At 44.6% G+C, this 25,258-nt stretch overlaps 1 protein-coding gene across 28 annotated transcripts in view; it reads left to right on the top strand.

The window, feature by feature from the left end:
• Window positions 1-828: 828 nt before the first annotated feature.
• Window positions 829-25,258, top strand: part of LOC126283983 (collagen alpha-2(IV) chain-like) — a 164,515-nt gene continuing 140,085 nt past the window's right edge. For all 28 annotated transcript variants that reach the window (XM_049982465.1, XM_049982458.1, XM_049982477.1 and 25 more), the window contains exon 1: window positions 829-1,053. In XM_049982465.1, coding sequence (XP_049838422.1) covers window positions 1,021-1,053 — 33 coding nt within the window. In that variant the 5' untranslated portion in view covers window positions 829-1,020. The remainder of the gene's footprint in view (window positions 1,054-25,258) is intronic.

Below are 25,258 nucleotides of genomic sequence, written 5' to 3'. Positions count from 1 at the left end.
ATGGCTTATAAGTACTGCATCTCTTTCCAGTCAGTACACACTTTAGTTTATTAATGTCGTATATACCTATTGTGTTTTAGAACAGTTAGCTAAATTCTGAAGATGACCCTCATAGTAGCGTCGAAACCTGGTCAATTTTTACTTAATATTAGTTCTAATATAACTTAAGGTAGACCTCGAAAAATTTTGAGAGTTGCATCGAACTGTTTTGGGTGACTGATATTTGAGTTCTGAACTTCACGTAGCTTAAATATTTAAAAGTTACAAAAATTCGATTGTCGTGTCGTCTCCACGCAAGTCTAAGTCCAAGTAGGAACGTTTGGCTCCTCCTGCAAAGTACGGTATACTAACTGCTTGATTCCTTGCTGTTCAGCGTTGTGTCCGTACACAGCATCGCCAGGGTTGAGGACTGCAGTTGGCAGATACAATATGCCGTGCCCCGTACGCAGCGCCCACCCATCCCTGTAGAGACATAGCAAACTACCGAGCCTGTTGGCCTGCTGGTGTCTCGGAGCTAACTGAGCGGCAGAGACGACGACCGCGCCCGACACCTCGCAGCTCGTCCCTAGTTACCAGAAAACGAGGCAGCCTGCGGTAGCGGCGGTCGCGACCTTGAACCGGAAATCGGCTCCGGTGCTCCCGGGGGCGTCTGCGGGCGCCTCGGAGGGCGACGGCAGGGCCGAGCGCGACCGAGAGGTGGAGCCGCGGCGGCGCGGCGGGAGGAGGAGAGATCCTCCGCGCGGAGATGCGCCGCTCCGCCAATGGGAGGGCGCGCCGGCGCGGGCGCACTTTATAAAGAGGCCGCGCGGCCCGCCGCACGTCTCCAGTGCTCCCTGCGGCGCCCGCCCATCTCGCACTCGCACGCGCGCACACGCCGCCCACGCACGCAGCCTCCACGCCGACAGCTCTCTCCGGCAACTCCAGCACACGCTCTGCACTCTGCGCCGGCGCGTCGTGGGCTCCAGCATGACTAGGAGGTGAAGACACACACCCAGCGAGCACTGCCAGCGATCACCGACCATGGAGCCGGTCAGCGCCGCCAAACTGTGGCTGGTGAGTACTCTGCTCGTAGCGGTGACGAACGCGGCTGCTCGACAAGTGAGCGAGCTTCACGTCTTGGGGTTCCCGTGCCGAGGGCCAGTCGGAACTGGTGACAGCCATCGGCAGAAACTGATAATTTTCTCTTGCGTGCTAGACATCTCGTAAAATAGTCATCGAGGGCTCTAGTGCCATCTTGGGCCTTGCTCTGGGTTTTAAGACAACTGCTACTGTGTTTATATTGGAAAATAACTGACATACCACGTCTGCTTCTAAACTCACATTAAATAGAGAATACGAACGAGAAACAAACAAAATCAAAGTGTGATGAATGTGTCTATAAATGACAGAGTGGTCGAGAATCTTTATTTCTCGTATGAAAGTCATCGTCATATCAATATTGAAAATTTTTTTCGTTTTTCCCAAAGTGGGAATATACTGCTAAATAATGATCTCAAAGCAATCCCTAAGAGACCATTACAACATATTCTGTTAAAAGCTACACCACTGATAGCTACAATCAATTTATAGAGCGTCTGTATATTACATTATGACGCACGCCTGAAGGAACAGACACTGCTCCGATGGACATTTACAACCAGAGACATCGTAACCATCAGGGATGTGTTCATGTTTCGACATGTTAAAATGATACTAAAGGGAATTGCAAAACGTGCGAACGTACTGGTTGTGGACTCCGCGACGTGTCGACGTTTGGGTCGGTCCTGGAGGCGTGATTGGATAACCGAAGTGGTTAAGGTGATCGCTGAAGCTGAAGTCAACCAATATTTGCGAAATGCGAATCCGTTTCGTAATAAAGCTATAAATACCTCATCTAGGGATATATGCGCTAACAGTGTGATGCATATTAGGCAAAAAAACGGAAAAAGTGAATATTTTTGCTACTGTTAATAATACTGTATAACAGAAATTTACCGGAGTGACAAACGTACAATGGGAACATCATGTTGGATCCAGTAACGAACGTCTCCGTCCGAAAAATCTTTGCGCAGACCTGCATTCGATCGTACATTAGAGCACATCTAGGAATTTGCTAAGGAAATGGATCCAGTACACAGGAAGAAGACATGCCATGGTAAATACCCTCAAGGAATACTTTTGGTTTATTAGCAAATAAATGATACAAGTTGTCAAATACTCTACACGGGGCAACTTATAGGACGGTGTGTTAGACAGGATGAGTAATAGTGGTTGCGAAGAAAGGCCTGGGACGGGCCCAGTAACGCAGGAGATTGTCACAGCTGACGAGGAGCTGTACTTATCTGATACCAACGTCTTTTCGTTACCAGTAAGATTACTGAAAAGAGTTTAACTATTTCCAGTCCAACTGGTTGTTCAAGCTGTGACAGTGTGTAATCTCGCAAATAAAGCAGTTTCACTCCCAACTTGCAAATAAGACGACAGTAGTAGAGTGCGACTCTAGCGGAATTGTTGTGTCAAGCGGGGGTGAAATTTCGACAACTGTCATCGCAGATAAATGCGAGAAGCTGCTACACCTTTTGATGACCCTCAGTTGTAAAAATGTATCTGTACGAAAATAATCGATTACGTAAGAAGTCATTTACAGTATAATAGCCACCGAGCATACTGCACATATCAATTAAAGCTTTCACAGGAAAGACGTAAAAAGTTTAGTACTCAATGACAGCTGATGTAGCATATTTCGACGTTCCTAGTCTTCGATAATTCTGAATGTATCTCTATAATTCAAAACATTAAAATGTTTCTTACGTTTCATCGCACTCTAAATAATTGAGTGTAATTACAATAAATTAATTAATTTATACATTAATTTTTGTGCCTTAAGGTGTGTCTCTGCGTTCTTTATCTGCATGGGATTTGAAACGTCCCCTGTGCTGATAAACCTCTTACATTATTTGATTTTCAAACAGCTGAGCAGAACTGAAAGTACTCAGACATTTCGCTCTTTACCTATTCTGATGAACACTAAACTGACACACAATATTTTTAGCGCAACGCAATCTGACTTTCAATAATCCCTACAAAAGAATGGCCCCGACTAACATTAACTATACCGTTCACAAATCACTTACCTCACCAAAAATCTTCGTTACGCGAACAACTGCAGTACAGCGAGCGCCACTACTGCCAGCTAAATAAAAGATTCAAACTACTGAAGGCACTACCTACTGATAGGAATAGTTAGCAAATGAAAGATTTTGATAGAGAACAAACAATGTATTTACCTTAACAGTGTTCAAAAGTCATTATATATATATATATATATATATATATATATATATATATATATATATATATATATATATATATCAGTTCACGACATCCAGTCTTACAAATTTACTCTCTCTGATGGACACACGTGCAGATTGTCCGCTCTCAAAACTCCGCCATCTCTCTCCCCACATCCACCACTGCTGGCGGCTCACCTCAAACTGCACAACGCTACGCGCTGTTCACATCCAGCTGCCCAACTACAATAGCAAACAACAATGCAAACCAGCCACAGACTGCACACAGCTCAGTCAGTGATTTTCATATAGAGCACTACGTGGCGTTACCAATAAAAAAACCTAAACAGCCTACTTAGAGATTGTGTGTTTTCTTTTGTTGTGTGTGCCGATGGATTGTTATATACAATTTGCTGTGTGTTGACGACTTTCCATACAGTTAATAATATTCTCCATGATATCATGTGCAAGCCATTGGATTTGGTAAGAGCGAAGTACAAAAAGCGACGAAAATACGAATGAGAAGTTGAAATAAACTGCATATTCGAACTCTATTTCGCTCACTAACCTTCCGACCTCATCATAAGTGTTGGCGAACTGTGCAAAAAAGGGATGGAGCTGCGGTGCCCTCTTCTCCGTATACAAAGCTACATGAAAGGAGTAAGCTCCCAACCGGTCGGAACGGGATCCATCTCGACCTTGCTTTAAGATATTCGGTATTCCCTGCAGCTCCAAAGCCACGCAGATGGCTGTTTGCTGGCATTCTGCAGACGCGTAGGACGCCTTCCTTAAGGAGCCAGCCGTACCAGGCGCCGCCGCTGCCTCAGTGGACACCGCCTGATAAGGCCGACTAATTGGGCGTAGCGTGCGGTACGGCTCCACGTAAGCAATTTGCATGCGTACACAGATTCTGCGATAGCATTGCTTCTCCCACCATCCCATCACTCTTTTCTCTTTCCTCATTCTTTCTTCTCGGAGAGGTCTTCAACAAGTTAATAACTATCTGTGTATTCACTTCGTAATATTTTGTATTTCTCTCAACAACAAAAAGAGGGCTTAAGAGACAACGAGACGCTTTCATGCTGATGGAATATACGTGAGTTTGATTTACAAAGTTATCCGATACTGTCACCGACCCTAGAGAGTCTTTTTAGTCGCGTGGGTTCAGATAAGTGACGTGATGTGTGCAATGAATCTGTCTCTTTATCCCTACTGCATATATGCACAAAAATGCGACTTCCTAGAAATAGAAGGACGACTTCGTTCAAAATAATTTTGTAAACAGGAACTTAATGACAGTTATTATAATTTTTTGTGGTTGTTGGTGCAATTTTCCATGCTGCTCTACCCTGTGTAGGTCTCTTCATCTTCAAGTTCTACAACCTACATCCTTCTGAACCTGTTTACTGTATTCATCGCCTCTACAGTTTATCTATACACACTTTCCTCCGATACTAAACCGAACATTCCTCGATGTCTCGGAATGCGCCCTATCCAACCGATTCCTACTTTGGCTCCCTATTGTTGATGGAAAATACTAGTGAAATCTAGGATGAAAGTGTACTAATGCACAATATGTCATAATGCTTGGCCTGAAAGAAGCCTGTTCATGAATATAGTGGAAGCAAAATTTGCGTAGCGAACCATTATGAAGTGAGTCAGAGGTAAATATACAAAGGTCCTCACTACTTGAATCGATTATTTCATCAGACGGTTTACATGACTGCTCACTCGGTATTCCTCTACAGGGCGTAACAAAAAGGTACCACTAGGCAGTGACTACACATAACTCACTTGAAGAAGAATAAAATATATTAATGTGAATCTGGAAGTGGTCTATATCGAAAATCCATATTCTACAACTCTACATGACATATCAGACTTGACAAAAAGCAGGAACGAAACGCTCTATATTCCCACATGAAACTGTTTCTTTCATTCTTACCTCTGGCTAAATTGTAATTACCGTCGGCTTCTCAATATCAGTTCTGCAACAGAGGGATAGGGAGACGTGGACGAGCTCCCTGGGCGCCATGTTCTCTCAACCTAAACATACTAAACTATATTCGTAAGGATATCTGTATGATGTTGTATATCGAAATCTTCGTCTTTGTCTTCGTGCGTGTGCTGTGAAGTATGCGAAACTACACATATTACTCCAGGGATAAGCCACCTTATCCAGGATTCAATGTAACTGTTGGTTTAAGCATTTATTAATCCTAAAATGAAGCCATAAAATCCTTATGCTGTGTTATTTGACTGCTACAAAAGAGATGTTGTTTTTTATCGACCACAAGTTGATAATTTTCTTATCATTCTTTGAAAAGTTTCGAGTTCAAACTCGTCGTCTGGAATACTTTAATTTTTTTATGGCTTGTACCACATGCCAACATTTTTAAAATATATTAAGTAACACGGTGTTAAATAGTAATTCAATACATTTTTCAAGTTGTGAATGTGTGGTATACTACATGAATATTTTTTTTGCATCTTCCAGACGATAACTTTAATTTCGACGCTTTTTGGAGAACAATAAAAATTATTTAGCAGCTTGTGATGGTTTCATATCAAAATGTCTAATGTAAGGCGTTTTGAAAATCACATGTACGAAAGAGCTTCGTATATTATGCTTCTACCTTGTGTTCCTGAGTGTTTTACATGGTACATACATTGAGTTCCGAAGTCTTCGCATCAGACGCATAGTGGTGATAGATCATGTCATGGAGAGCAATTTTTGTTCGAGACAAAATGTTCGTTGACACTTTCCGGTGACACTAGACATGCTTTAGTATTCTCCGGCCCTTGTACGACAAGATTTCACCAAATTACTAGGGATCTACTAACCATTTGTGCTGCGTGCCACCGACTCCAGTAAAATGATGGAGTGATTGCCAACAAGAAAACCGTAAGAGTACGAGTCTCTAAGCGGAGGAAGATATTTTAGGTGCGAATCAGGAACGTTAATTTTGCTGGACCTGCTCACTTTCATACGGAGCAGTTGACTGGATTGTAGGCAGAACACACATAAAGACACACACACACACACTCTCAGACACACACACACAGACACACACACACACACACACACACACACACACACCGCAGAGTGGCTATGCCTTGCAGCCTTTCAGGGCATCACCAATACGACAGGACGCCTAGCGTGGCCGGGTAGCGTCAGCTAACTGTTTGTCTATAACAAAATTTGTTCGCCGTGAGGTAATCTATACCACCCAGGCGTTTGATACAAAACTTTGGAAGACATCGTATATTTCGAACTCCCGTAGATTATTAGTTATTGGACAGATGCCAATGTAACATAATCACTCCTCTGCGTGTGATAAAAGTGCCCTGGAAGTTTCATCGTAACTTTTTGATGCATACTGTAAGTATACCTAAACCATACCAGCGGTCCGAATGATAGACGAATAATTAAATGTGTGGGTCGTAGTCTGAGCTACACCCTACAAATCAGCGTCACTTCGGTACACTTGACATCAGTTGGGGCTGTTTGGGGGGAAGAGACCAAACAGCGAGGTCGTCAGTCTCATCGGATTAGGGAAGGACGGGAAGGAAGTCGGCCGTGCCCTTCGAAGGAACCATCCCGGAATTTACCTGGAGCGATTTTAGGGAAATCACGGAAAACCTAAATCAGGATGACCGGACGCGGGATTGAACCGTCGCCCTCCCGAATGCGAGTCCAGTGTGCTAACCACTGCGCCACCTAGCTCGGTTTGATATCAGTCTCATTGGGTGTATTTCCCATCAGGTCTTTAGCTAACATCGTTCGACATTACAGATCTTAATCCAGACATAGTAACTATAGGAAAACTCGAGGTTGCTACCTGGAATTATTTTGTATACAACTTTGCTTTCACGTTTTTTTTTCTCGGTGTTGGAGAAATTATTGCGAAAAACTTACAAAAAATTTGCGATACAAAATATTGTCTATCGCTGCCCACTGTTTTCTCTCATTTTCGGGCGACACAAGAACATCGCGGCGAATGAAGTGGAGCTCTTTTGAGCAGATCCACGAATCGACCCTATTTTGCACTTCTTCGTATGACCGGAGGCGCTGGACAGCCAGGCCGTGTGCCAATGACCGAAAAAAAGAGGTGGACAGAGAGAGAGTAATGTCAGGAGAATACAGCAGGTAGGGCAGAACTTCCCATTTCAACGTCTCCAAGTATCCAAGTATTTTTAACTCTGCAGCGGAGTGTGCGCTAAGAGTGTGCGCTGATATGAAACTTCCTGGCAGATTAAAACTGTGTGCCGGGCCGAGACTCGAACTCTGGACCTTTCCCTTTCGCGAGCAAGGGATCAACCAACTTTTTTTTTTTTTTTAATTGTTCTCATTTTGTTCGATTTTGTTCGTTGCATTAGCTCGGGGCGGATGCCCCAAGACACTCATTCAAGGTAAGTGTTGAGCGGTTGGCTCAGTTCTCTTTATTACAGAGGTCAGCTAGCCGTCTGACCGAACACGCTGAGCTACCGTGCCGGCGTGCAACCGAGCTACCCAAACACGACTTACGCCTCGTCCTCACAGCTTTACTTCAGCCGATACTTCGTCTCCTATTTTTCAAACTTCACAAAAGCTCTCCTGCTGTGAGGAGGGGGCGTGAGTCGTGCTTAGGTAGCTCAGTTGGTAGAGCACTTGCCCGCGAGAGGCAAAGGTCACGAGTTCGAGTCTCGTTTCGGCACACAGTTTTAATCTGACAGGAAGTTTCGCTTCGAAGTATGTTCCGACGGTTTTTGCGACATGTGGTCGATAACTGCCATGTTGCAAGTTCACCTTTTCATGTCTAACGCTATATTGAGGCAGTTTGTATATCAGTACTGGGGTACTGCCTTCGATAATGGCCGGTGATAATTTTCGTCGGTTTCAGTAGCTTTGAAAACCTTCTCTCTTCCACCACCATGCCGGTCTTCGACGTGAGAATCACAGTTCTGGAAGCGTTCAAACCGTTCACTGCGCCTTCTTTCACCAATAGGTGCGTCACTATAGGGTTTACCCAACGTTTTATAATCCTCGGCAACAAATTTCTTCGTGTTAAAGCAGAAAATTAAAACTTCCCACAAATGACAAGAACTGGGGTCGTAAGCTGACGTATTCAATCGAGAATAACTTTATGATGCAATCACAGATCGACTAATATTCTGCTGGCGTTATGTTTAACAACGCCTAATTGTATGTTACTCACGACCTACCACCTGCTTCTGCTGCCATCTGCTGCGGAACGACGGAAGCAAGTTTGTAGACCTAATAGGAACGGAAGCCATTGTCTAAGTAAACAGGTACGCCGACCACTTAGTGATGGACAGTATGCAACAACTGATCACGATCGAGCCTCCATCGGAGATGGAGGCACCTCATTTGCAGCGTCTGCGTTCCAAACCCTTGGTACGGAGAGACGCTGTTGGCGACGGAAGAGTGAGTGATGCGGCTGCTATGTCGAGCTGACCGCCGTCCTTGGCCAGGTCTCGCTAACGCGGCGCGCGCCATCCGCTGACGGCGCGCCAATTCGCGCCGAGATGCGGTGGGGTCGCGCCTCCTAAGTAGCCTGGTCGTCATCTCTGCAAACAGCCACCGGCACGGCTAATCCCACCTCCTCCGTTTCGGGAGCTTCATTTGCTTCCTTTGCTGCAAGAACAGAGACGAGGAACCGCTGCGGTGCGAGTACTTACATAAACCTACCGGAGGATGGATCACCGCTATATTTATACTTCTGCAGCGACTGTTTGCGCCGTTACTCGCCGGCATATTCTTTACCGTTGCTCTTCTGTTTTCTCTATGAGACAACATGTAAGATATCAGAAAACCTCTAGCCTGCTGAAGTTGCGTATCGTAATTTTATATTTCCCACAGAAACTAGCAACTTATATAATTTATGTGATCAAAAGTATCCGGACACCTGGCTGAAAATGACTTACAAGTTCGTAGTGCCCTCCATCAGTAATGCTGGAATTCAGTATGGTGTTGGCCCACCCTTAGCCTTCATGACAGCTTCCACTCTTGCAGGCATACGTTCAATCAGGTGCTGGAAGGTTTCTTGGGGAATGGCAGTCCATTCTTTACGGAGTGCTGCACTGAGGAGAGGTATCGATGTCGGCCGGTGAGGCCTGGCACGAAGTCGGCGTTCCAAAACACCCAAAGGTTACTTTCTAACGAGCCCCTGGACGTCAAGGGTTCTCGTTATCAAAACACTCAACAGATGATTAATAACCGAAATACTCTAACTATTGTCTGGTCACATCTTGTTTCTATACACAAAATATCGTAAATGTCTGTTCTTTGATAAAGAACTTTTGCCATTGTCCACTTTTTTCCTTGTATAGCCCATCGAGTAATACTCCCTTTTTCACTTGTTTCCCGAAATTTCCAGCAGCAATAGAATCCTTTAAATGTCAATACCAAGGCTATTAGACGAAAAATGCTGCAACTTTCACTTGTATTTCTGATTTCCTATAGCATGAAGTTTCATTAAATAATACTCTAACTGGATTCACGTAACAAAATAGCATGTCCCGCTAAAAATTTTACTCTATTTTTCCGTTCAATTACATTTGCGATAACGTGGACTCCAAATTTGAGTTTTATGTTGCGCTACATGGCGAGAGTCAGGTTGCAACGTTGTAACGACAGTAAGAATACTGTAAATTAGAAAGCTCCGTCATCGACCTGAACCAAGCCCTTCAGCCGTGAAGATAAGTATTTCTGCCAAGGGATTGACTTACTTTACGAAACAGTCTATAGAATCTGTATATCTTGAATGGAACATGCAAGGAACTGTTGGCTATGGTGCATTCCCATGATTCGTGCCTTTTCGGCCGTTTATACAGTACCAGTGAATTCTACTTTGGCTACTGCCCTACCAGCTAGCAAAAAAGAATATGTTTTTTACAGAGCAGGAAGTCATTAATAGTGGTTCAAACGGCTCTGAGCACTATGGGACTTAACATTTAAGGTCATCAGTTTCCTAGAACTTTTCAGTCAAATCGTGGATAAAGTACTGTCCGGTTAATTTACAGCAAATTTTATTTAAAGCATTGTACGTCATTTATCTGACAAAGTCACAGTTTGCAAGTCATGTTCTCCAGAACAACAGGGCAGGATAAGAATGGAGCTTCAGCTACGAGCTTTGTTATCAGCCTCACCTTCAGCAAACTACACGGTCAGCTGAAGACGCCGGACGCGCTGCAGAGTGGGTCCTCCTTGGTCGGTTTACGAGGAGCCGCACCGGTAGACCTTGATCCCGTTCCGACCACTCCGTAAAGAACTCGGAACGTGTCGCTCGGGCTGGAAAGGCTTTTGCAGAGACTCTCTTTTAGTATGAGCCAAGTTTTGCCAAATTAATATGTTTACCAGTAGAAGGAAAATAAATTTCATGTTCTGGAGGAGAGAGTTTGAAATCCCCATTCGGCCACTCTGTTCTTTGTATCATTTCGTTCAGCAGCTTGGCTGAATATTTGATTCCGTGAATCCTGATCTGGTTTTCTGTCCCTATCTGAACGATTTATGATCAAAACAATGACGTGATTTATAACTCAAACCATCGTTCATTTTATTATAACCAGAACTATCTATTCGAAAGAATTCACACCACACGCGGGAAATACCCTTCAGTAACAACGAGATCTGACAGTCTGTTTCGCTGTGTGAAGGTCAGTTTGCCCTTCGCGCCTCTATCCCACTCCACCCATCTACGTTCTCGATCACCTGACCAGGTTAAAAATTTACGAGGTTATTTTTTATTAATTTTTTTCCTGATATGATAGATTTCCTGCCTTGAAAAGACCAACGAAATTTATGTAAAAGCTGACGCTTAGGGGGAATATTGTAAGAAATTAGCAGACACTTCGTGTAATACCTCCTTGCCAAGAAATGGGTGCACTGATTACAAAGGTCTTGTATTTGAGAGGATGTGAAATATACGTAGGACTATCGGGACTCTAATTTTTCGTAATTTCTGTTTGTCACTCTACTGGAATGCTCGGATGGTTAGTTTCACAATGTGTCGAACTGAACGGCATCCAATTCCGATGTGAGCCTCAACTGTAACCGTCCCTAGTTTTGCTACGGTTTCCGTAAATGCAGGCAGTCTATCACTCAAGATCAAGGCACCTACGAGGTCCTTAAAGATGAAGCGAAATCTAGGAAAGCGTCCTTTTCGAAGCAACGCTCTCAGCAGCTGCCATAAACAAATTAAGGGAAACCATAGCAAATTTAAACATGAGATGAGTGACAGATGTCATAATATGACACAACTACGACAGTGGGAATATCTGGTAAATATGGTACTGTAGTAATGGCGATATAACGCTGCTCCTCAAAGAGGGTGGAACACACGCGTCACAAGTGAGCACGAATACTAAGCAGATTAATATCCAAGGTTCCTTTCTGGCACGATAACACCTGATCACTCTCAGATGCGAACCGTGACGCTGTGAGTGGAGGATACTGAGCTACCCCTCTTATACCCTCTACCAGGCAATCAATGATTTTCATCGCTTCGGAACGGTGGAGAAATGCTTTGGTCACTGACAGTAGTAAAATATACGGATATTCAACGTCATCTTAAACTGCGCCCGACGCTTAACCGTGTCTATGGGCTTCAGTCTCTTACTGCGTCAGTAGGGCAAATGTTGGTCAGACATGGTAATTATAATTACATTCAAAGGAAACTGGAACCGGTTCCATATACATCTACATCTACACGGTGTGTGGCGGGTGGTACTTCCGGCACCAATATCTGGTCCTCCATTTGTCGGTAAACCACCGTTTTACTTCAAATTTTTCGGATTTTCTGGTTGTCGTCATTTCGCGAAAGACATGTACGGCAGCATGTAATCGGTTGCACAACCCTTGTCCAAGTGTACTCTCTAGAAATTTCAGTAGTAAAGCGTTAAGTGATTCACAACACAATGCCTCCACAGTCCTTCGTGACTAACCGCAGAGTTTAGTTTTAGTTAGCCTATCATATAGCTTGAACAACATGCCCGGGCCACGCAGGGTAGCCGGCGCGGTCTCAGGCACCTTGTCACTGTTCGCGCAGCTCGCCTCGTAGGAGGTTCGTGCCCTCCCTCTGGCGTGGGTGTGTGTGTGTTATCCTTAGCATAAGTTACTTTGAGTTAGGTTAAGTAATGTGTATACCAAGAGACCGATGTCCTCAAAAGTTTGGTCCCATAGAAACTTAGCACAAATTTCCAAATTTCCAACTTGTGCAGGGTCGATTTCGGACATGTGTCCCCTGCGCAAGTCTTTCAGCGAGGGCCGTCTGTGTTTTGGGCACATGTTCTGAATTTTACACTGGGGCAGAAAGATACAACTAAACATAGTAATGGTTGGTTGGCTGCTGCTACACTGCGGTATCCTGGAGATACAGTGAACGCCGTTGCAGGACTGGAGACTTTCACTAACACAGATTTCATTGCTTATCGCACCTTTCAAGTAAACAAGGTGTACAGCCGGAACATGGGTCGGTCGTATTTCACTTCTAATATGCCATTTGTAGTGAGGACCAGGAATCATTCTAAAATAAATGAGTCTGAGTCCGTCGCTGTATGGTTTAAAGGCCAAGGAGTGTGTGCAAAAATTAAAGTTATTGGTGATCTAACATTTTATTATAGAAACTGAAATAAAGTACCTATTCTTTCCTTATCTCCCATGAGAATCGAACGCAGTTCTTCCCTATTCGCAGTTAGCAACGGTAAGCGCTGAACTGCCTAGGGGGTCGTGGCCCATACTACAGTGCATTACCACAACTGCCTGCGGAGTGGAGTTTGCCCGCGGCAGTCGTTGGCACCTCAGCACGCTGCAACCTGGAAGGTGTATTCGTAACCACCAGTGCAGGCGTAAAGAGCAGGTGAAGGCGCCACGCGCCGCTGCCAGGCTGCGCCACTTCAGGAGCAGACTGACGACTGGGGACGAACGGTGACGGGGGTACACACACCGCACCGCGGCCGCGGAGATGCGCCAATGACGCAAGAGCGTGCTGAGCATGGAGCAGCCAGCGAGCGGAGCCGGGCTGCAGGCACTTTCACCGCCGCCCACGGCGGGCCGGCCTTCAGACTCGCCTCGTCTGGAGAGCAGTGCGCGCCTATGGCACGCTCGGCTAGACACACCGGAGACACATTTACATACACGCACCGACGGCAGTAGGGTAGAACTGTAAGACTGCGGCTCACTGAAACGTTTCGGCTTGCTGGAGCCCCAGTTTCTGTGATCGCCCACAGCGTCAGCTTTACTGTCGGCCGATTAAACTCAAATATATGGCTGATGAAGTCATTAGTACAGGATTTCACTCTTACTCTATACGAAAAGACATTACTGAGAGGTTAAGCTATTATTCTAAACTGAACTTCGTCAGCCGTTGACTGTTTTGTGTTAACAGAAGAGCCAACACCGTGTTACGAGTGGAGGCCGAAATGCACGCGTTTTAGTTCACGCAGGCTGGCGTGAGGAGGGAAGAACAATACTGACGTGAGGTCTGGAACATGACAAGGAATGTGAATTCAGAAAGCGTACGTAATTAGTTTGATACTTAACTTTAATCCATTAATGATGAACGTCGCTCTTGACGGTACATGATTCACAATATTATCTGTTCAGAATACATTCTTGAAGACAGTAATTATAGTAACTGAATATGGCGCCTTGCTAAGTCGTAGCAAATGACGTAGCTGAAGGGTATGCTAAACTGTCGTCTCTGCAAATGAGAACGTATGTAGACAGTGAACCATCGCTAGCAAAGTCGGCTGTACAACTGGGGCGAGTGCTAGGGAGTCTCTCTAGACTAGACCTGCCGTGTGGCGGCGCTCGGTCTGCAATCACTGATAGTGGCGACATCGCGGGTCCGACGTATACTAACGGACCGCGGTGGATTTATAGGCTATCACCTAGCAAGTGTGGTGTCTGGCGGTGACACCACAGACTGTATACAGGGTGGTCAGAAACTGTTTGTTGCTGTATAGCTTGTGCGGTGAAATAGTTACTAAGAAAAGAATTCGATGCGTTGTACCGTTTCCGAGCTAATTAGTAGTTAAGTTACCCAATCGGACTGCTGCGCACCCAAATTCCAGCAGCCCGCCAGAGACTATACCACCAAACGTGTTCTTCGTTTGGTTTCCTAAAATTCAATAAGAGAACGGTACGAAAATTGGAGACGGGGCTATAGTAAGGACCGAACCCGACCCAAAGATGAGCAGTTTAGTACGCTAGCAACTCCACTATGAGAACAACTGACGCTAATTGTATTTGGTGGGCCACTTGACCTCGAATTTGCGGGCGCAAACACCTGATCGGCTAACTTCAACGCTAATTGACTTGGAAACTACATAATGTATCTAATTTCTTCTTAACACGTATATCTCAGCATAGCCTACCCTGCAACATCCGGACATTCTTTTCAGACTGTTTATGACCACCTTGTACAAATTCAAGCTTAAATTACTTGTTTTGTTCAGCTGTATAAGTATTTCGTCGTTTCGAGCTTGTTTAGCTCATGGTTCAAATGGTTCAAATGGCTTTGAGCACTATGGGACTTAACTTCTGAGGCCATCAGTCCCCTAGAACTTAGAATACTTAAAGCTAACTAACCTAAGGACATCACACACATCCATGCCCGAGGCAGGATTCGAACCTGCGACTGTAGCGCCTAGAACCGCTCGGCCACCTCGGCCGGCTTTGTTCATTGTCAGGCGGTTTTATTTAAGACACAAGAAAATAAAAGATACTGAAAAAATTTAATACTATTTCCTAATTTAAAAATTATAGCGAATACAATCTTGATCAAATCGTTTTTACTTTGTAGATTATAAAATACATAATTTTAGATTGTATCAGTAAATTTTCTTTTCTATTTATGCAATAAAATCGCCTTACACTGAGCAAAACGTGCTCGGAACTAGTAGGAACGTATCGAATTAAGAAATAACGAAATAATATGATAGCATTCATAACAGCGACTATGTGCCCTTCTCTGGACTTCTGCCCATCAGTAAAGGTACTGTTTCCTTTCCATTTAGTGCAGTACAGGGCGGCCAGAATCCAACTACCTGGAAATTGCGCACCAAATACCAATACTGACAAACCACAAGTGCAGATAATTTTTAGGAGTAAAAATGATAGTGTTTTGAAACGATGACCGTTTAATTCCCACTTTAACAGCCCAACCGTGTTTCGATTTGGCTCCACTTCCTATCAGGCATGGAGTTCTAGTATTCAGGCTGAGTTCGAATGATTTCCAATGATGTCTTTACTGTTAAGATGGCATTACCGTCAAATGCCGAAAACACTTTTCTGGTAAGTTCTATTTTGCCCACCGTGTGTATCTATAAAGGTAAATGAAAATGTGAGCTGACACGGCGAACCGTGATTGTTGCCATTTCATGTAACCTGCGAAATTATTTTTTGGGTTACAACCGTCATAGTCCTCTCCTTAAGAGAAGAGATGATGATTCTTCAATATATTTCAAAGTTTTAGCGACATACTTCGTCGCTAAACCCCACAGCATCTCTTTAACTCCAAAGAGTCAATATCATTCTCTCTCTCTCTCTCTCTCTCTCTCTCTCTCTCTCTCTCTCTATATATATATATATATATATATATATATATATATATATATATATATATATTTCTCCCTCCCTCCTTCCCTCCCTCCCTCCCTATCCTCCTGGCCTCCTCCATCACTCTCTCGCCCTATCTTTGTTTCCACGTTATTTTAGTGCCCGCATCTCATATATACTCGATTTGCGATTTAAGCATATTATATTTTTGCGACAAGAAACATTTCCTGACGGCATATCGTTACTTCAAGACAATGTCTGTCCGTGAATAGCGGAATTTTTTTCTTGTGGTGAAGTAAGGGAACCAGCCTTACGTTTGTCTAGCTGGGTATGGTAAATCTAAATCTCTTTTTTCAGGATAACCCTTGTGTTTCCACCTCACTGCAAGACATACTCTTTTCCCCGTGTTACTGGGCAGCATTCAGCACCATACAGCAAAAAAGATTAGTTTATAATGTTGTATACTGAACTTCTAAGCGACTTCTGATCTCCTTCGTTCTGTGTGTAGTCGGACTGCACATTTAGAATTAAATTCGACAAACGAATCACAGAAAGTTAACAATCTGATAATTCACTACACACTGTAAAATCACTTTGTAATCTGCCGCCGGTTTGTTGTGTATCACTGACTCGTCTAAACAAATACAGGGTAATTTTTGTACGAACTAGGTTAAATACGATATATGATTACGCCAATTACGCCGTATCGACATCACTAATGCGGTGACACAGTACTTAAAACGGTGCACTCGCATATTGAAGAGGCAGATTTCAAACTTCTTACGTCCATATAGATTTGTGCTTCTCGTGCTGCCAAAAATCAGTGTGTATGAACGCTGGGGTACTATCTCTGGAAAGATCACGGCCGATTTTCAGTCAAATCCGGGTCTAGTCTGGACATACGCTTTTTCTCTAATTACCTAGTTGTCGACGGAGTCTTGCATTCCAATCTTAATTTTCCGCTTTGCCAAAACGGTGTATAGGTCGAAAACTGCAAAAATAGCACTTGCAAGAGCAAACGAAGAGCGGAAGTTAAGCTCGTCGCGGAATCGTGGTTCGCAGCGCAACGCCAAGTGCCAGCCGAGCAGCAGCTGCTTATTGATATTCAGCAGGAGATCGGTCGCCAGTCGCACCTCCGGCTTGCTGGAAAACATGTGCCTGGGACAACCGAGGAGCGACAGTATCTGAATCTCCAATTGGGCGCTTTGTCTAACGCTGCCCGCAAGTGAAGTGGACTGTACAGTGAACGAAACTGTTACACCTAGTGCTGTTTCAGTTCATCAAAGACCCAGCTCAGTATTGATTCTCCCATTGCGACGAATACAATCTATCAGTGTTTTTTTCAGTTCAAGATTCTCAGTAGTGCAGAACCTTTATAAATGCACATTAAGAAGTCAGCTTCACCACTGCTCGTATTGTACATCCTTGTTCGTAATTTGATTCTACAAAGGTTTCTTTAATCAAAATTCAAATGCACACATGTGTGTGAAATCTTATGGGACTTAACTGCTAAGGTCATCAATCCGTAAGCTCACACACTACTTAACCTAAATTATTCTAAGAACAAACACACACACCCATGCCCGAGGGAGGACTCCGCTGGGATCAGCCGCACAGTCCATGACTGCGGAGCCCGAGACCGCTCGGCTAATCCCGCGCTTATTTAATCAATACATAATGTTAACGACATTTTGCAGAGTTTTCTCAGTCGTCAAGTTTTTAAAATCATCCACTTACGTCTTGTAAAAATTCAAAAACAAATACACTCCTGGAAATTGAAATAAGAACACCGTGAATTCATTGTCCCAGGAAGGTGAAACTTTATTGACACATTCCTGGGTTCACATACATCACATGATCACACTGACAGAACCACAGGCACATAGACACAGGCAACAGAGCATGCACAATGTCGGCACTAGTACAGTGTATATCCACCTTTCGCAGCAATGCAGGCTGCTATTATCCCATGGAGACGATCGTAGAGATGCTGGACGTAGTCCTGTGGAACGGCTTGCCATGCCATTTCCACCTGGCGTCTCAGTTGGACCAGCGTTCGTGCTGGACGTGCAGACCACGTGAGACGACGCTTCATCCAGTCCCAAACATGCTCAATGGGGGACAGATCCGGAGATCTTGCTGGCCAGGGTAGTTGACTTACACCTTCTAGAGCACGTTGGGTGGCACGGGATACATGCGGACGTGCATTGTCCTGTTGGAACAGCAAGTTCCCTTGCCGGTCTAGGAATGGTAGAACGACGGGTTCGATGACGGTTTGGATGTACCGTGCACTATTCAGTGTCCCCTCGACGATCACCAGAGGTGTACGGCCAGTGTAGGAGATCGCTCCCCACACCATGATGCCGGGTGTTGGCCCTGTGTGCCTCGGTCGTTTGCAGTCCTGATTGTGGCGCTCACCTGCACGGCGCCAAACACGCATACGACCATCATTGGCAACAAGGCAGAAGCGACTCTCATCGCTGAAGACGACACGTCTCCATTCGTCCCTCCATTCACGCCTGTCGCGACACCACTGGAGGCGGGCTGCACGATGTTGGGGCGTGAGCGGAAGACGGCCTAACGGTGTGCGGGACCGTAGCCCAGCTTCATGGAGACGGTTGCGAATGGTCCTCGCCGATACCCCAGGAGCAACAGTGTCCCTAATTTGCTGGGAAGTGGCGGTGCGGTCCCCTACGGCACTGCGTAGGATCCTACGGTCTTGGCGTGCATCCGTGCGTCGCTGCGGTCCGGTCCCAGGTCGACGGGCACGTGCACCTTCCGCCGACCACTGGCGACAACATCGATGTACTGTGGAGACCTCACGCCCCACGTGTAGAGCAATTCGGCGGTACGTCCACCCGGCCTCCCGCATGCACACTATACGCCCTCGCTCAAAGTCCGTCAACTGCACACACGGATCACGTCCACGCTGTCGCGGCATGCTACCAGTGCTAAAGACTGCGATGGAGCTCCGTATGCCACGGCAAACTGTCTGACTCTGACGGCGGCGGTGCACAAATGCTGCGCAGCTAGCGCCATTCGACGGCCAACACCGCGGTTCCTGGTGTGTCCGCTGTGCCGTGCGTGTGATCATTGCTTGTACAGCCCTCTCGCAGTGTCCGGGGCAAGTATGGTGGGTCTGACACACCGGTGTCAATGTGTTCTTTTTTCCATTTCCAGGAGTGTATTTTATCCATGGCTGTCAAAAAGATTGTTTCCTATTATTTCTTTTTGGAACTAATAAATATTACTGAGATTCTCGAGCATTACGTCCTATGAAATCACCAATATTCTACAAACCACCTCCTTGTTATTGTCGACCAACCCTCTCCTGAAAAGAAAAGCAGATGCTTCGTCGTTATATTTCAAAGTTTTAGTGACATGCTTCTCGCTAAACGCCACAGTATCTGTAACAAATTGGTTTACCTCTAAAGAGTCAACATCATTCTCTCTTCTTCTCTCCACTTCCCACATCCCCTCTCCCTCCTCCTGTCCTCTTTCATTACTCTCTCGCCCTATCTTTGTTTTCACACTATTTTAGTGCCCGTATCTCACACATATTCGGTATTATATTTTTGCGGCCACAAGTAGTTTCTGTCGGCGTATCGTTATTTCAACACAATGTCTGTCTGTCAGTACCAGGAACTTTGTCTTATGGCGGAGTAACGGAATAGGCTTTACGTCTGTTTTGTTGGATGTGTAAAATCTGTATCTCTTTTTCCAGGATAAGCCGTTCAACACAATGTCTGTCTGTCAGTACCAGGAACTTTGTCTTATGGCGGAGTAACGGAATAGGCTTTACGTCTGTTTTGTTGGATGTGTAAAATCTGTATCTCTTTTTCCAGGATAAGCCGTGTGTGACGACAACATTTATTTCACAGGCGAAATAGTCCCGCAAGAACCCACTCTACCACGACGCTGTTTTGCAGTCCAGCGCTCTACGCGATAGTCCACAGAAATAGGTCATAATAAACGTTCATCTAGATCTGAAATTGTCCAGGCTGAGCTGTAATTATCAGTGAAAAATTCGTGCTGGTGTCTCAACCATGCATTGAAGTCTCCGAAACAAGTTTGAAATGATTTGTAAAATCTTCGTTTCCGTCTCCTAGAATATCAATAAAATATCGGTATGAAAAACTGTCATGGCTAATAAGCATAAGTCTGCAACTACAGATATTTGTCGGAAACGCCAGTCATCCTTAAATGAAGGACGAATTCGCTGCCGCAGACTCCTTGGAAGCATTCCAGAGGTATATACGCATCCCCACAAAACAGTTACCTCAGATTATTTCTGCAGTCTTACGTCTTCAGGGATTATGTACAGTCACGGAAACATGCAGCACTGATATCGCATTGCGTCAACAAGCAGAAGGTCCCTCTTCAGACCCTGAGGTGACGCACAGTAATATTTCAATCCATCACTTTCGGGATATTACCGACGTATATTCACACTTTAAAAACTATTTCGTCGTTGATGAGGTAATCAGAATTACACATACTTCACATGTAATTCGATATTTGCGTATAAACATCTGCGGTAAACTTGTGGCCAAGAACCAATGCAGTAACAAATCGGAAACAGCACTTCTATTCCGGGTGCCGTGCCGAAGCCTTTACCATTACAAGTTACCGTTCTGATTCACAAGGTTCGCTACGCAGCCAAACGACAGACTATAGCAAGCGGCTGGAGTACTGCGAGAGTTTCTTCTCAGTACTCGATTTCTGTACCGTCACGAGCTGAAACTCTGATATGCCCTCAGACTGTGATGATTTTGCCACATCCACGCAGAGTGTCACACAGAGAATAAAGGTAATATCACAAAAAGCAGTAAAATGACAATATGTTTTTCCTTAGAGGTATGTCACCAAGATCGTATGTGAAAGTACCTGTTACGGTTTTTAGATGAATTTTCAGTTTAATATGAGAGTAGTAACTTTTAGTTCCACACAGAGCAAAGAACCACAGGGAGGACATTGGGAGTAACAAATGTTGCCTCCGCCTTGCACCTTGAAGTGCGTTCGTGAGTTGAATTGATTAAATGGTATAAGAATCCGAATAAAAATCGTCCGTTGAATTGCAGTCAGAGATGGTCTGTCTTGAGGAAGCCAGTGACAATTAACCTACGTTAGTAAACATTCTCACACCGGTCTAGAAACGGTAAGGAAGGGTAAATGAATTCGAGTTTTGACTGCAGCGAAAAAAGGTAAAATATCTCGCAGTACTCCACTAGATAAAAAACACGCTGTAAAACTTGCAAAAGTGGATTTGATGAACACGTAGTTTAAAAAGCCTAATGTTATCATGTGTCCTTCAAATTACGTGACTGTGAATGATAGCCATGAAAATTTAATACATCAACATATCGCTCACAAACGTTATACGGACGACTGTTTCCATCTTGTGTTGCAGTTTATCAAAGGTCAATATTGCATTCTTTTTCAAACCCTCCATACATTGCCATGGCAATCATTTTCTCATTGCCTTCTAGTAAGCATCAAACCGATGCGGCATTTGTCTTAGAAAAAGCTTTGTCTAGGTAATTCCTCATGTAAAGTGTGCCGTACTTCTTCTCTTTAGGGGATCTTTAATCATATTGTACTCTTTCTCGGCATTTTCAGCTGTGTTTGAAGGGTTCTGGACGCACTTCACGTCGATCATAGCCAACATAAGTGAAGGCACGTTTGTATCCAATGTCTCATTTCTTAACTGTTGCAAATGAAGGAGAGGTTCTCCGTATAAACTTTTGCCATCGTTTTATGAATTTCCTTTGATGAAATGGGTCCTAAACAAGCTATGTTATGATGTAAACTTTTCCCAGCTCCGACAGACGCCCAGAGCAAGCAACGTTACTCTAGAACATTATTCCTGCCATTGGCATTCCTGTTTACCCATCTGAACCAAACAAATATAATATTATTTTCAAAATCCATTTATTCAAAACTATTGCTCATATGAAGTTGACGACTCGATTTATTGCACGATATGTAGAAACATGTTAAACAAATAAACTTTATTGGCATCATCACCAACTCTGTGAGAATGAGCCCCTTGCCACTGCAGTTGTCTCGGCTCGCACCGTTCGCCCGACGGAGAGTGACACAGGCGATGAGCCTGGGATAGGCTGTTGTCCAGGCTCTGGTAGTCTGGAACAGTTGGCCTGCTGGCATCCATGGCGCTTCCTGCGTGGCGCAACCTGGTCACCGCCCCACTTTCGAAAAAAAAGCGACCTCTGCAGGCGCGACCTGCCTCTGCAAGCAGGTGATATAACGCAGGTGGGAGTGCCGCTAGTGTCAAAGGATTGTCGCAGCCAAAGACGTAGCAGTGTTGCGAAAGTGAGTAGGCCATTCATGGTGCAGGTCGCAGGACGCCTGCTTATCGCCAGTTCCCACCGCCTAACAAGGGCCGTTTTTAAACATAAGTCGTCAAACTGTCACGGTAGAAGTTTTCAGTCTGTCAATGAGGTGATCAGGGATACGTCGGTAGAATCTCATCTCACCACAATAGGGAGTTAGAGTCCCGTTCCAAAGAAGGAAGAGTGGAAGGGAAGCTCGGAGTCAACGTCCCATCAATACCGGAGTCGTTACAGATGAAGAACATGCTCGGGTTGCGTCAAGGATGGAGAAGGAAATCAGCCGTGCCCTTCCTAATGAATCATCCCGGCATTTTCCTGAAATAATTTAGGGAAATCACTGAAAACGTGAATCACGATAGCCAGGCGCAGGTTTGAACCGTGATCCTCCCGAATGTGAGTCCAGTGTACCACTGCGACACCTCGCTCGGCTAGTCCCGTTCCAATTCATAGTTTCAACTTATTACAAACTTGCCAGTAATTCTGCGACAGTCACAGTATTAGTAACACCCGTGACGGTTTTCGGGATTTTGTAAATTTATATTCAGGAGTATACAGTTACTTTTAATTGTGTATGTTTGCCGAATGGAGCCATTGTCTTCTATCGGAAGTCAGTGCGTGCCAGGGGCAGAAGAGTAGTAGACAGTCGGAGAACAACAGCTAGTACAGCACTGAGGTACTCAAATTGAACTTTTGGTTGAGAACATATTTATCCTACTTTTACCCAAGGAAATGTAATCTACATAACTTAATATTATATAAAAAGGTGACTGACACGCATGACTCTTATTTTGTTTTATATTGTAAACAGCAGCGAGAGTCTAGAAAAAGATAAACACAGCTGAACGGGATAACGTCAGAGCTCACTGAAATACTTAAGTGAATAATTTCGTAATAACACAGTTCGCCTATCTTTATTTTCTTTCTTGTCTCTTCCTTATTTCGTCTTTACGGTAATTGTGTCGTTTAATATATAAAATCATATATGGCTGTTCTGTGTTAAACCTAAATAAACTCAAAGCAAGAAAAAACAACGCACCATGAAGGAATTATCGCATGAACGGAAGTCTGGATATGATGTAGATATACAGACAAACAAATGATTTCAGCTTCATAAAACTTGGATGATTTATTCAACAGAAAGAGCTCCACAAATTGAGAAAGTCAATAATGTGCGTTGGTCCACCTGAGGCACCTATGAAAGTATGTATTCTACTTTGCATTGACAGACTTGGATATACTCCTAGGTTGTCAAAATCCCGAGCTAGTTGGAGAGCCCTACCCATAATGGTCCAAATATTCTCAGTTCGGGAGATACCCAATGACCTCGAAATGTAAGTGCAGAATGGCTTGTCATGAAGGATAACGAAACAGGATGTATAACGTCGTCGACTTACCTCTGTGCCGTAAGGATGCCGAGGAAGATAATCAAAGAGGTGTTGTTATGAAATAAAATGGCACCCCAGACCATCACTCCTGGTTGCCAGGCCGTATGATGAACGACAGTCAGATTGCTACCTCATCGCTGTCCAAGGCGACTCCAGGCACGTTTTCGATGGCCATCGCGGTTCATTTCGAAGTGGGACTCATCACTGAAGACAATTCTACTTCACTCAATGAGATTTCAGACCAACGACGTGCCTGGTGACACTTCGGACAGCGATGGAATATCAGTCTGACTATCGGCCGCCACACGGCCCAACAACCGGGAGTGATGATCTGGAGCGCCATTTATTTTCACGGGGAGATCGCTTTTGTTGTCATACGCGGCACCTTTACAGCAAAGCGGTACGTCAACGATAGCCTACGCTCCGTTTCGTTGCCCTTTATGGCAAGCTAGCCTGAGCTTACATTTCAGCAGTTTAATGCCCACACACGGTGAAAGTTTCTACTGTTCGTCTTCAGGCTTGCCAAGCGCTACCTTTGCCAGCAATGTCGGCGGATCTCTCACCAGTTGAGAAAGTTTGGAGCACTGCAGGCAGGGCCCTCCAACTACCTCGGGATTTTGGCGATTTAAAGCGTCAGTTGGACAGAATATGGCGCCATATCCCTCAGGACGACAAAAAATAATTTTATTAATCGATGACAAGTCGAATAACTGCTTGCATATGTGCATCACGTGGACTAGCGCGTTTTCCACTCGCTTAATCTGTGAAGCTCTTTTTCCTTCATATATCACCCAATTTTTCTGGGATTGTAATCACTTGTTTGTCTGATCTAAATGCAGAAGGATATGAACACACTTTAGAGCACTGTGTACGGGCGTATAATAGAGGAACGGTTCGGGGAGGATAACTGATTGTATCAGCATTACAATGCACCCTGCCATAACACAGCAGCTGTGAGACAATGGTTTGTGGACAAAATCATTCCTGAAATGAACTGGCATGCCCAGAGTCCAGACCTGAAGCCAATACAACGCCTTTGGCATGCGTTACATGGTGTACTTCGCTCCAGACCACTGCGTCCAACGTCCCCCCATTCTCTTGAGAAAGAATGGGCTGTAATTCGTCCAAAGACATTTCGACACCTCATTGTAGACATCTCCACAAAGTTAGAGCACGTTTCTCTTGACAGGAAATCCACAACTGTTATTCATAGTTAAGGATAAAACTCAATACAGTTGTAAACATTGTTTGTTTCAAAGAAGGAAATCCCAACACGGTTTCAGAGCATTTGTCCCATCTTAAGGTGCACATTAAAATGGGAGTTCACAAAGGATGCATAACTGTAGTTGATAGATTAAAATATGTTAAAGATGTGCATCCCTGCTACAGGGCATGCAATAAAATATCCTCTTCAATCCTGTGTCTGCCAGGCGGACAACAATCTTCATACGGATCAAATGGCTCAAATGGCTCTGAGCGCTATGGGACTTAACTTCTCAGGTCATCAGTCCACTAGAACTTACAACTACTTAAATCTAACTAACCTAAGGACATCACACACATCCATGCCCGAGGCAGGATTCGAACCTGCGGCCGTAACGGTCGTGCGGTTCCAGACTGTAGCGCCTAGAACCGCTAGGCCAACCCGGCCGGCCCATACGGGGCCCTAAGTCCAGACCGTTGTCTTCC

Source organism: Schistocerca gregaria, chromosome 8, assembly GCF_023897955.1.
Source record: "Schistocerca gregaria isolate iqSchGreg1 chromosome 8, iqSchGreg1.2, whole genome shotgun sequence".
Lineage (NCBI taxonomy): Eukaryota > Metazoa > Arthropoda > Insecta > Orthoptera > Acrididae > Schistocerca > Schistocerca gregaria.
Note: the sequence above shows the minus strand (reverse complement) of the source record. Positions and strands in the feature narration are given on the sequence as shown.